The 13,104-nt window shown below is 36.3% G+C and overlaps 1 protein-coding gene across 2 annotated transcripts; it reads left to right on the plus strand.

Moving 5' to 3' along the window:
* The first annotated feature begins 698 nt into the window (after positions 1–698).
* LOC127451294 (zinc finger protein Gfi-1b-like) lies at positions 699–12,188 on the plus strand. Of its 2 annotated transcripts, none has more exons than XM_051715865.1 (7): positions 699–1,179; positions 3,350–3,500; positions 4,293–4,540; positions 7,394–7,557; positions 7,906–8,043; positions 10,054–10,219; positions 10,742–12,188. In XM_051715865.1, exons 3-7 carry the CDS (start codon positions 4,321–4,323, stop codon positions 10,939–10,941), a joined length of 888 nt encoding a protein of 295 aa, XP_051571825.1. In that variant the 5' UTR covers positions 699–1,179; positions 3,350–3,500; positions 4,293–4,320; the 3' UTR covers positions 10,942–12,188. The 2 variants fall into 2 exon arrangements, with proteins under 2 accessions (XP_051571825.1, XP_051571826.1); XM_051715866.1 differs by lacking the exon at positions 699–1,179 and adding an exon at positions 1,887–2,150.
* Positions 12,189–13,104: the final 916 nt, after the last annotated feature.

A 13,104-nucleotide genomic window follows, 5' to 3' on the forward strand; every position in this document is an offset into this window, starting at 1 on the left:
AACCCCACCTGATTTATATGTATAAGAGATGTCATAACTTTATCAGTTAGCCAGAATTTTTGTCAATATTTTAACCTGTAGTTGGATCAGGGAAATTGGACGGTAACTCTTACACTCGCTTGGATCTTTGTCCTTTTTAAGAATCAGACTGATCCAGGCTTGTGTCATGGTTGGCGGAAGCTTTCCATTCTTTAATGATTCAGTATAAACTTCTAGCAAAAGTGGAGCCAGTTCTGTAGCATAAGATCTAAAAAATTCAGTGGCAAAACCATCTGGCCTCGGAGCCTTGCCTGTAGGTAAGGCCTTAATTACCTTATCAAGCTCCTCCAAGGTTATCTCAGAATCAAGGGAATGTTTTTTGCTCAGTCGTCAGTTTAGGAAGTTCTAATGGTTCCACAAAGTTTCTAATATCTTCATCAGTAGACGAAGACGTGGAACTATAGAGATCAAGATAGAATTTTTTAAAGCATTATTAATATCAGTGGCTGAGGTAAATATTTCACCGCCAGCAGATTTCACTGAGGGAATGGTTGAAAGAGACTCTCTCTGTTTTATATATCTAGTCAAAAGTTTCCCTGCTTTGTCCCCCGACTCAAAGTATGACTGTCTTGCCCTGAATAGCCAAAACTCCACTTTCTGCGACAAAATAGTATTATATCTATATATCAATCAGGTCAATTCTCTGAGGCCATTAGACGACATTTGGAGCTTCAGCTCTGCTTCGGCACTGTTAATATTTCCTTCCAATTCCATGAGTTTTTGTGCTTTGGATGTTTTGGTGAATGAGCCATACTGTATGATCCAGCCCCTAAGAACCGCCTTAAGTCCTTAAAGAGTGAAGATTATAATAAACCCTTTTCAACAGTCTCTGATGATGTGTTTCTGCCTAAATTCATCAGTGTAAATCACTTTTCACTTTTTGTTTTTATGTGCCAGTCACTTTGTGCCACAGCATTCTGTGTAATCGTCTATGTGTCCTCAGTGCACACTGAAATCGCAAACCAAACCAGTGGAGAAATCACATGAAAGGTCGATGTGGGTGCAGCGTTCACCACTCTGTGGTCTGTATGAGCTTGTCAAGTTTTTGCTGCTAAATATTCTGTGTTTTTGCTAATCCATATTCATCAGTGCTTACAGGAGTTTACAGCCACATTTCTGCCATTGATCGTATGAAGGCTGGTAAGACCTGCATTGCTCAGATGTTGCTCTTTCATATGTCAAGTCATGTTTAACACCAACTTTGTCTCAGATGTTTCTCCTATAATTATTTTGGATGGCTAAAAATAGAGACAAATTAGTCAATTGTTAATAGATTAGAGCTATAAAATGAATGTGGATAGATCATTATCTTTAGGGACAATTTGATGAGAAATGTTTGAGTTCATGTTGAGATCTCTGACTTTTGATAGCAGACTTTGTAACATTGTTGAGACCCCTTCAGAAACTCTAGAGGAGACACATGTGAGATTACTGGAGTCTTTTTCTCAGGAGAAACATCTGAGAAGCTGGAAACTTCAGCAAACATCTCCATTTTATCTCATTGCGGTCTAGGAGAAACAATTGAGGTATTAAAGAGATTCTGAATTTTTATTTCCTGTGCGTTCTGAAAGTTCTTCAATGGTTCTTGGGCAAAGAACCCTTTTCTTATCAAGAACCATTTTTGGATGAGTTGCTATTTGGTTCTTTGGAGAAGAATAAAGCTCTTGATATTTCAATGAATGTTCTTCAGATCAGTGTTTTGGTGTCTGAGTTTTTTTTGCAGCATGAGTAGATGGTATTTCTAAAGAAGAAAACCTTCTTTGTAGAACTTAAAAAGTTTTTAAATGACATCAGACCACAAAACACATTAGTTCTTATTTGTTTTAGATTTCAAGCACTGCAACAGTATGATTTGAAGAAAATATTATCTCAAAGCTCCTCCTTCTGCATGTTACTTCAAATAGAAAAGACAAATGAAATGTCTTTAAAATCTCAATTGCTTCTTCCAGACAGCAATGGGATGAAATAGAGAGCATATGGAAACATTATGTTTCTTAGATGCTCCTTCAGAGAAAAAAGACCTCAAGTGTCATCCACTGTATATATATTGTAGAAAAGCTTCACAACCGGCAGGAAGGAGAACACAGGGAAGCAAGTTGTTCCTGGCTCAGGTAGGACTTTCAATAGGCCACTTCAGTGCTTTACAACTTCACAAACTCATCAGCTTCACAGGCACATAGGCATTTAACACATCAGCTTCATAAACACGTAGTTACTTAAACATATCAGCTTCATAAACATAACAGGTTAAACAGCTTCAGCTTCAGGAGCACCGTGGCCTTCTTTGTGCCAGACTCTCTCACCCTCTCTGCTGGTGGCGTGGCTGCTTATATGCCGCTCTTCCCGTGCTCACTGGAATTAGAGACAAGTGTTACACATAATCTAGCTCAGGTGTAAGCGCCCTTACCGCTTTCTCTCTCTCTGGACGGATGCTTGACCACGCCCCCGCTGCCACACACACACACACACACTATATATATATGGAACTGGATTGCTCATGACGTCATATCAGTGAAGCCACTGTGCCGCCATATTGTTATGCGCAAACATTCCTATGTGCCTATTGACTTATTAGAAAATTGTCTCTTTTCAGCGAGTAAACATTAGTCATTCAGTCACCGATTTTATATTTGAAATCTGCATGTACATCCCTACAACGTAAACGTCCTACACATGTAATTAGTTATTTATTTAAAGTCTGGAATTTTTCCTGTTTCTTGAAAGCCAGAGCGAGTTATGTGTATCTATACCAAACAGTATCCACCAATAACAAACTTCATCAGCGAACAGATCAGCTGAATGTAAACAAGATCACTGAAAATGAGGTAAGACACAAACTTATTTACTGCGAACATCCAAGTGTTTATTCAGAGTTACTTGTTTTATGTTTTTATCAAAAAGTGCCTTTTTCTCACGGTCAGTTGAATAAGAGCACACACTCTCTCCATCGATCACGCGCAGTGGGTGCGTAGATAGGGGACATGCACAGCTGGTGAAAATGAAACTAATATGATAGGTTTAAATGGCAAACAAACACCTATTTATGACACGTATCCATGTATGACTAAAGAGAGCACTTAAATATGAAAGCAAGCAAATCCCGGGCATTTAAGGCGATCAGTGGCAGATTTAGGCATGGGCGACATGGGCAGCCGCCCAGGACCAAAAGCTCTATACTTTTTCTATGATTACTACAACAATGAGTCATTTAAAGTAACTAAAGTAATTACTAAAGTAATTTAAGCAGAAACATCTGAGACTAAGTTAATACTGAATGAATCGTAACTGATTGGGCTTTTCATGTGTGAAGAGACTCTCTTGGGTTCTTCAGTGTCAAAAACCCTCAAAAATCATCAGAAAGCTCTCACACTTCCTGTGTTGCCCATGACGCCACCGTCCTCAACCTGACGGCTTCAGGACCGAATCACAACTCAAACACACAATCACATCTGCATCAAGAGGTGAGTCTGACTAAATAAATTATCAGCTTTATTATAAATGTGACCTTGTTTTCCATATAACTTCTGTTAAGATTGGATTTTATTCAATATAATATCAATTGTTATGAATTTTCACATATGTACATCACACATAACTTTGTGTTATTTTATTATATTTATAATAATCATAATTTACATATTTATTATATACATGTATGTTTATATTTATTATATTTTTTTAATTTTATATGTAATAATTGTGTTACATTTATCATAATATTTATTTAGTTTAATTAGTTTATTATTGTGAGTCTTATTATTTTAGTCATGTTGATAATTACGATTTAATTTCTGGGTTGGAATTTATAACAGATAGAGCACATGTTATGAGCAAATGTGTGGACATTTTGTTAATTTTTTTATGAAGTGAGCTTTAGAAGTAATGTAACAAATTAATTGCAATGAACCACATTCTGCACAAAACACAATCTGTCAGGGCTTTGCTAAATCTTTTTGCATGAAAAATAATCTTCACAACCTAGTGATTTATTTATATTTGGATCATTTTATAATGTGAAATATGATTAATATTTTCAATTCATAATCTAACATTATTAATATTACATAATATACAGTACATGTGTAGAAGAAACATACAATCTATCTTCATTACTTCTGATTATTTAATTATATTTATAACAATATAGATACTATAATATTAAAGATTATGATTTTATACTGTTTTTAATCATTATGACTATATGGCTACTATAGTACATCATAGGTTGTAATTTTATTGTGTGTTAATTTCAGGTTTTGTTCCAACTCCTCATCTGATGAAATGCCTCGATCATTTCTAGTGAAGAGTAAGAGGGCGGGGCATCACTCCTCACGCTCCACCCACTCACAACATCAGCAACAAGATGGATGGGTGTCCAGCTGTCACTCAGAGACGATAGAACTGTCGCCCAGTTTACCTACTGACACCAGCAGAAACAACCGTTCATTACTGCACTGGACCAATAACAGCTCTGATGCTGAATACTGGAACTCGACTGCAGGTACTTACATCACACTGTGGACCAGCTGATAACAAAAAATAGTAGCAAAATATACAATGTTGTTTTTTGGACATGGTAACGTGGCAATACCATAGACAACCATGTAAATACCACAGTATATGAACATGATACCATGGAACACACACATATACATGGTGTTCAGACACTTTAATGTCCCAGGGGTTCATTATATATATATATATATATATATATATAAAACCTGATTTTAGCTTTTTGTTAAATGAAGGTCTCATTAAAACTGAATTGGAAATTTCAACAGGCCTGAGTACTTTTCAAATGTCTTTAGTGTATAGATATGACTGTTTTAGTCTTGTCCCAGATCCAGACTTTCAATCTTAAACTATGAAAATACATTATAAAAATACACATTTTTACATGTTTAAAACTATGATCATCTAAACAAAGAGTGAAATAAACAAACCATTTCAATGGTTTCTCTGTGATTCTACGATTGCGGTGCCATTGAGGTCTTTCACTTTCTGTCAATTATCAACATTTAATCTAAGAAAACATGCTTTTAGACATTCAAAAAGTGTTTTTGCCTATCTCAGGGCATAATATTTAATATTTAATTTAAAGTGTTGTGCACAACGGTTGCATGTTTCTCAACCCTGTTACTAAAATGTGTTCAATTGTTTGAATATTGTTTTTCCCTGTATATAAAAAAGTACATATTTCCCCCTTTATAAACTTACTTTTTATGAAATTAATGGTTACATGTCAAAATAATTTACATTGGTTCCAAAATAATGACCATATTCATATAATTTGTATTTCACTTCAAAAACAAATACAGTTTTTCCCAACTCAATACAAATCTTTATAGCATTTTATTTATTAAAGTAGCAAAAAAATATGGACCAAATGTGATTGAAAAAGAGGAGTGCTTTATTTTTCCACTGGGTAACAGGGTTGAACATAGAGTAAGACTTTGTGTTCTTTGACTTTGGCCCTCCTTCATTCATAACCATGTCATTGTACAAACCATTGTACATCATTCAACCCTGTTACTCTTAAATGAGTAACTGGGTTGAAAGTAACAGGGTTGAGTTTTTAGCATATAATCAGCAAACTCATAAAATATGGCTAACTACTGTCTAAGCTAATGCCATGTGGTCATTAAAGACATTCTAAAGATTCACATAAATTGTATTTATTTGTAATTAATAAACTACTTTAATTTCTAATTTAGGTAACGGTGTTGAGATTTGACCAGTAACTACTCTGTAAAGATCACTATATCACTTAAATTACAGAAAAAAGAATGAGAAAAACTTACCTTTTGTCATCCCATGGCATTCAGGAAATTAAGATGATGTCACTTCCTGTTGAGCATGTGAATTGTGGAAATTCCAAATATTTAATAGGGGTGAATGTGTTCAGGTAACACGGTTGAGTCAATATTATGGGACACAACTAAAATGTATTATTTATTTTTCTTTTTTCTAATAATAAATGATCCATGACCAAATGTGTTTTAAGCACAAAACAAATGATGAATGTACAAAATAAAGCAAAAAAAACAAAAACAAAAAAAAAGTTAAATATTACAAGTTTACAAATTAAGTACTTTAATGTTTATTTTTCAATTAAAGTGTATTCCCAGAGCGGAGGGACATGACAAAATGTTGATGTTTTTTTAAATGTTTTAACTTATTTTTTTTTAAGTATGTATGTTGTTATGGAGGTCATTTACCTTAATTTTAAACGGGGTTTAAATTTACTTTAGATGCATATTGGCAAATGCAAAGTCAGTGGGACGCAAATGACACCGCATTCGTGGAATCACCATTCTGTCACTTTTTCAAAAATTACAATTGTCTCACAGTTGTGGCATCATTTCCACAACACCAAAACATTTAGCATCTAATAAAGTTTTTATTAACACAGATTTATCTAATAAAGTTTAACCGAGCGGACAAAATGGTCAGTGAAGAGCCAAGAGACAAAACAAAGACAAATCAAGGGAAATATTACATATGTTGATCAGTCAAGCTGTCATTTTGCTAAACTATTCAAAAAGTGTGAAAATATTATTTAATTGTGTGTATTTAGGATATATAAAATGTTAGCTATGAAATTAGCTTTAGTCATTTTATTTGAAAACCGTTAAAAATGTCATTTCCACCAGCGTCATTTCCAGCACAGAATTCTTTTAAACACAATACAGAATTTCAGAAAGTGCTGGAAATGACACTGTGGTGGAATTTTCATGACAAAATGCCATAAATCTCCTGAGATGCATGCACATACACTATTGGACATTTTTAGACCAATTAAATAAATAGTGAGAGTATTACTTTTTATTTATTTATTTTTTAACGAGACTAAAAAGGTCCTGAAGTTGAAGAAACGATCTGATAGATGATTGGACTGTGCTATCAGCACAATACTTTTTTTAATGGTGATGCTAATATTGTCTGCTAATCAAGCACAATGTTAAATAATTCCACCACAAGAGGAATATTCTTTCTAGATATTCAGTGCGGGACTCATGATACCTGAAACTTGACTCTTGCAGGCGTCTGATTTACCACCTTTTCTCTTGAGAACTCACGTTCTCATGACTCATATAATCTGACTCCCATGAACTGATCAGATTAGAGAAATTATTCACAGAATCTGGAATGAGTCACAATTATGGTCTTTTTCCATTGACTATTTACAAACGCTGTTTGAGATTCCCAAATTCTCTTAGAGAGCAAGAAAAGCACTATATAAACTGAAAATATGAAATTATTATTAGATACTGAGTAATTATATTACTAAACCACATTACCATTTAAAACTTGCATCATATTTTCTGTTCTATTCTATTGTGTGTGCTGGCAGTGCATCAGTGTGGTGTCTGTCAGACGTCTCACTCTGAGCTGTCGTCCTCTTCTGTCGTTTTGGAGAGTGAGACAGATCTGGAGCGTCTGATTCAAGCGTTACTCAGTCGCCATCAGCTGATGAATGCTCAGACGCCGCTGTGTGAGTGTTCACTCTGTGAGAAGGTGAGAAACTCCGTCTGAAGAATGTTTTTGAATGTTTTATCTACAGTAGAGAGATTCATGACTAGAGTTCCTGAAATTACAAAGATACTGTATCTGTTAGAGAAACAGGATTCATGCTGCCAAATGTAATGCTGAATATTTGACAAATCAGATGCATTTTACATGTGTCATTTTTACACATAATAAGAAAAGAAAATCAAAGAAAAACTTCACCAGTTCTTTCAATGTTTTGCATATACAAAGTATGAATGTCATGCCTCAGAACTGTGAAGAACACATTATAATATTCTCATAGGTCTATATACATAGAGTGATATTAGCTGGTTTATTAATGGATGTTTTCTGTAGCTCTTGTCCTCTGTGGTGGGTTTGGCATCTCACTTGCGCAAGTCACATGTTAACAGGCCTGCTCTCCCATTGGCTGGTTCCACAGGCCACGTCCAGCAGCACTATATGTACAGACCTTCAGGATTACTCAGGGTGAAGGTAAGTCAAGTACTGACTACTGGCGTACTGCTTACGGCATAGTATGTACTTTATACTGATTTCTTTTAATAGTATGTGAATCAATATGAAGTGAGCATGTTTCAATCAGTAGTATGCTATATTGTCGTCACATGACCCCAGTATGTTGGATGTTTAATTCTGCAATTGGCCGACAGTTCATTTGTATTTTGTGTAAAAATGTCTAAACTTTCAGTAGTCTGATCAAATAATGAGTCAAGAAGGAGATGTTAATCACAGCCAATATTACTTCCTTATTACATTTTCTGCACTGGTTGATATTGGACTATACAGTGCATCCGGAAAGTATTCACAGCGCTTCACTTTTTCCACATTTTGTTTTGTTATAGCCTTATTCCAAAATGGATTAAATTCATTATTTTCCTCAATTCTACAAACAATACCCCATAATGACAACGTGAAAGAAGTTTGTTTGAAATCTTTGAAAAGTTATTAAAAATAAAAAATGAAAAAAATCACATGTACATAAGTATTCACAGCCTTTGCCATGACACTCAAAATTGAGCTCAGGTGCATCCTGTTTCCACTGATCATCCTTGAGATGTTTCTACAACTTGATTGGAGTCCACCTGTGGTAAATTCAGTTGATTGGACATGATTTGGAAAGGCACACACCTGTCTATATAAGGTCCCACTGTTAACAGCGCATGTCAGAGCAGAAACCAAGCCATGAAGTCCAAGGAATTGTCTGTAGACCTCCGAGACAGGATTGTATCGAGGCACAGATCTGGGGAAGGGTACAGAAACATTTCTGCAGCATTGATGGTCCCAATGAGCACAGTGGCCTCCATCATCCTTAAATGGAAGAAGTTTGGAACCACCAGGACTCTTCCTAGAGCTGGCCACCTGGCCAAACTGAGCGATCGGGGGAGAAGGGCCTTAGTCAGGGAGGTGACCAAGAACCCGATGGTCACTCTGACAGAGCTCCAGCATTTCTCTGTGGAGAGAGGAGAACCTTCCAGAAGAACAACCATCTCTGCAGCACTCCACCAATCAGGCCTGTATGGTAGAGTGGCCAGACGGAAGCTACTCCTCAGTAAAAGGCACATGACAGCCCGCCTGGAGTTTGCCAAAAGGCACCTGAAGGACTCTCAGACCATGAGAAACAAAGATTGAACTCTTTGGCCTGAATGGCAAGCGTCATGTCTGGAGGAAACCAGGCACCGCTCATCACCTGGTCAATACCATCCCTACAGTGAAGCATGGTGGTGGCAGCATCATGCTATGGGGATGTTTTTCAGTGGCAGGAACTGGGAGACTAGTCAGGATCGAGGGAAAGATGAATGCAGCAATGTACAGAGACATCCTTGATGAAAACCTGCTCCAGAGCGCTCTGGACCTCAGACTGGGCTGAAGGTTCATCTTCCAACAGGACAACGACCCTAAGCACACAGCCAAGATAACAAAGGAGTGGCTCCGGGACAACTCTGTGAATGTCCTTGAGTGGCCCAGCCAGAGCCCAGACTTGAACCCGATTGAACATCTCTGGAGAGATCTGAAAATGGCTGTGCACTGACACTCCCCATCCAACCTGATGGAGCTTGAGAGGTCCTGCAAAGAAGAATGGGAGAAACTGCCCAAAAATAGGTGTGCCAAGCTTGTAGCATCATACTCAAATAGACTTGAGGCTGTAATTGGTGCCAAAGGTGCTTCAACAAAGTATTGAGCAAAGGCTGTGAATACTTATGTACATGTGATTTTTATTTTATTTATTTTTTTCATTTTTTTTTTTAATAAATTTGCAAAGATTTCAAACAAACTTTCACGTTGTCATTATGGGGTATTGTTTGTAGAATTTTGAGGAAAATAATGAATTTTAATCAATTTTGGAATAAGGCTGTAACATAACAAAATGTGGAAAAAGTGAAGCGCTGTGAATACTTTCCGGATGTACTGTACTTACTGCAGAGATAGTAGTATAGTAGGGTGCATAGCCTTTTTGCATGTGTGTGTGTGTGTGTGTGTGTTCAGGAGAGGACTTTTGGCTGTAAGGTTTGTGGGAAGGTGTTTAAGCGGTCATCGACTTTATCCATACACCTGCTGATTCATTCGGACACACGGCCGTTCCCTTGTCCACACTGCGGCAAGAGATTCCACCAGAAATCTGATATGAAGAAACACACGTACATACACACAGGTGAGACACACACACACACACATTTGATATCTAATTAACCATCCTCAGTAAAACTAACTGAATTTCTTCATTTACTTAATGCACAACATCTCTTTCAGCCAAATTCATGTCAAGGCATATGTACATCACCCAGATGTTTATTTGATGTATTCTTCTACAAGACATTCAGCAGATGTCTTTGAGACGTTTATGATTAGGAATGATGGTAAATCTGATCTTTTTTAAGATGTTTAGCAGATGTGAATTACATTGTGATGCTTTCCAGATGAAACGATCTAAAACAGACATCTCGGAGACGTGCGTGTGCTATCTGGGACATGATAAAAGTAGCTTTCAACATTAAAGCTACTTCATATTTGTGCATAAATGTGAAATATTTAAAACATTTCAGCTGCAATTTGATCTAATTCCTGTTATTGTGAAACAAAACATATCTCTAAAAGACGTCTGGGTGATGTATGTGTGCTATAAGTCTTCATGTTGTAATATTATGATCTGAAAGTGTGTGTGTTTGTTTCACAGGTGAGAAGCCTTATGTGTGTGTGGTGTGTGGTAAAGCGTTCAGTCAGAGCTCAAATCTGATCACACACAGCAGGAAACACAGCAACTATCAGCCGTTTAGTTGCTCATACTGTACACTCAGGTTCCAGAGGAGAGCTGACCTGCAGGGCCACCTACAGACACACACAGAGAACAACAGTCGACTTTACCAGGAGACCTGAGAGAGAATATATCAAATATATAGAATATTTTTTAACATTTTTAATCCACTTTAAATGTTAGTCAAGGTTTCTTGCAACAAAGTTTTTCAAGACCATTCTCCACTCTCTTTCTCTTTCTGACCCCTTACAATGAAACAGACTGTTATTGCTACTGTTTTGTTAAGACTTATTTATGAAAATTACCTGTTATGACTGAACTGTTATTCTCCGATATACACTTACATCACCCACATGTGTATTTAACCCTTTGGGACGTTTTTGTCTTTTTATTTTTCATTTTGGGTGTGTTAATGCCAATGGCATACATTTTGCCAGAGGTGTGTATTTTTGGGGGTATTTTGATATTTCAACCTCAGTTCCTATAATACATCTATAATACACTGTGTACACAAAATAGTCACACTCAGGACCTTCAGGACAAAAATGTCCCCATTGAAACCCATTAAAACTGCAATATTTGATCCCAGTGCCATTAAAGCATAAAATCATGAATTCTATGATATTATGCTTTCATTCTGGAGTCCTGGCTTCAACATTTACATTATTAATACTTTCTACCAGATGGCGCCATTTTCCTCATGTTTAGCCTATGGAGCAAATACAAGCTTTTCCCCTATTCTCTGTTTGCTGTATTATAGAGCACTGCAGGCCAACTGAATAAATGATGCAGATAAAATTGTGTGTGTGTGTTGGTATTGATGTTAGAGTGTGTTAAGTCTGTGTGTATTGCGAAATTTGTGTGTGTGTAAAAAACAACAGTGGCATTATGTAAACAAACTGGCATTTAAAGGGTTAAAATCCTGAAAATGAATGAATATTTGATAGTTATGATCAGGACTGATGTTGGTTAAAAAATCCAAGTCAGTGAAAGTGGAAAATAATATTAATATATAATATTATTGTGGCAGTTTTTTGACGTGGACATTTTTGTCCTCTGTGGGCCTTTATTTATTGATGCACAAGGGTTAAAGTGTATGGAAGTCATATTGTTTAGATTGCTAATATGCAAGATGTCTTTGAGATGTTTGAGAAATCTGCTCTTTTTAGGATGTTTATCAGATGTTAATAAGATTGTGATGCTTTCCAGATGAAACTCTCTTAAAAAGCCATTAATTAGCTCATGGTTATGGTACAATCATGATGATTTTTCAGCAAGTCAGTATGTCGCATAGTACATCAAACCCTTCTGTTTTAAAGAATCAAGAAAATGTGATCTCTGATGATATGACCTCTTTAATAATAAACAGTAATGCAGCAGGTTTGTGACAGCATTTAACAGTTTTATTTTTTATTGATAAGGAAAGTATGAAGTATGTAATTTCTGCGCCACCAAACGGAATTGCAAAAATAAACAAAACAGCTTTCTGAACACGGCCCTCATCTACCGTTGGTCAAACAAAGAGATAGTCCCGCCCCCAACTCACGCCACTGGTTGAGTAATGTTGTCGGGGCGGGTCTAAGCGTGTCTCTCAAAACAAACAAAGCAATTTTCACAGCGCAACAGAAACACAGTGTTTACAGTTTTTGAGAAATTTAACATATGCATTTCTTATAGTTGTCTCTGCATATTAAGCTGGGATAGAAGTATTTTAACACAGAAAAAGAGACATACTTCAGCTTTAAGTGTTTAAAGAATAAAGATCTTCCTCTGTAGATCTCACTGTAATCAGAAAGCAGCAGTTTGCACATCCAAGGTTTATTTCTGTAATACTGACATTATATTTAAAGGAATATTCCAGGTTCAGTTCAAGTTGAGCTCAATCGACAGCATTTGTGTCATAATGTTGATTAGCACAAAATTCATTTCGACTCGTCCCTCCTTTTCTTTAATAAAAGCACAAATGTTTGTTCCAGTGAGACACTTACAATGGAAGTCAATGGGGTCAATTTTTGGAGGGTTTAAAGGCAGAAATGTGACGCTTATAATTTTATAAAAGCATTTACATTAATTCTTCTGTTAAACTTGTGTGTTATCAGAAACTATTTAGCAGAGACGGGCCACTTCTGTTAAAATGAATGGGAGAAATTGAAACGCTCAACGATCAATGATGTAGACAGGAAGTCCCGCCTTACAGGTAAAAGAGCCAATCAAATACAGATATTTATATACAGATGTCACCTGCCAATCAACTCTAAAACACGCATGCACATTAGCTATACAAG

The sequence above is a fragment of the Myxocyprinus asiaticus genome, chromosome 14, assembly GCF_019703515.2.
Source record: "Myxocyprinus asiaticus isolate MX2 ecotype Aquarium Trade chromosome 14, UBuf_Myxa_2, whole genome shotgun sequence".
NCBI lineage: Eukaryota > Metazoa > Chordata > Actinopteri > Cypriniformes > Catostomidae > Myxocyprinus > Myxocyprinus asiaticus.

Excerpts from the sequence above, each read along its gene's own strand:
- LOC127451294 (XM_051715865.1), top strand. The coding sequence starts at position 4,321 with ATGCCTCGATCATTTCTAGTGAAGAGTAAGAGGGCGGGGCATCACTCC. Across the intron at positions 4,541-7,393 it reads ATACTGGAACTCGACTGCAG|TGCATCAGTGTGGTGTCTGT; the intron begins GTACTTACATCA and ends GTGTGCTGGCAG. Across the intron at positions 7,558-7,905 it reads AGTGTTCACTCTGTGAGAAG|CTCTTGTCCTCTGTGGTGGG; the intron begins GTGAGAAACTCC and ends TGTTTTCTGTAG.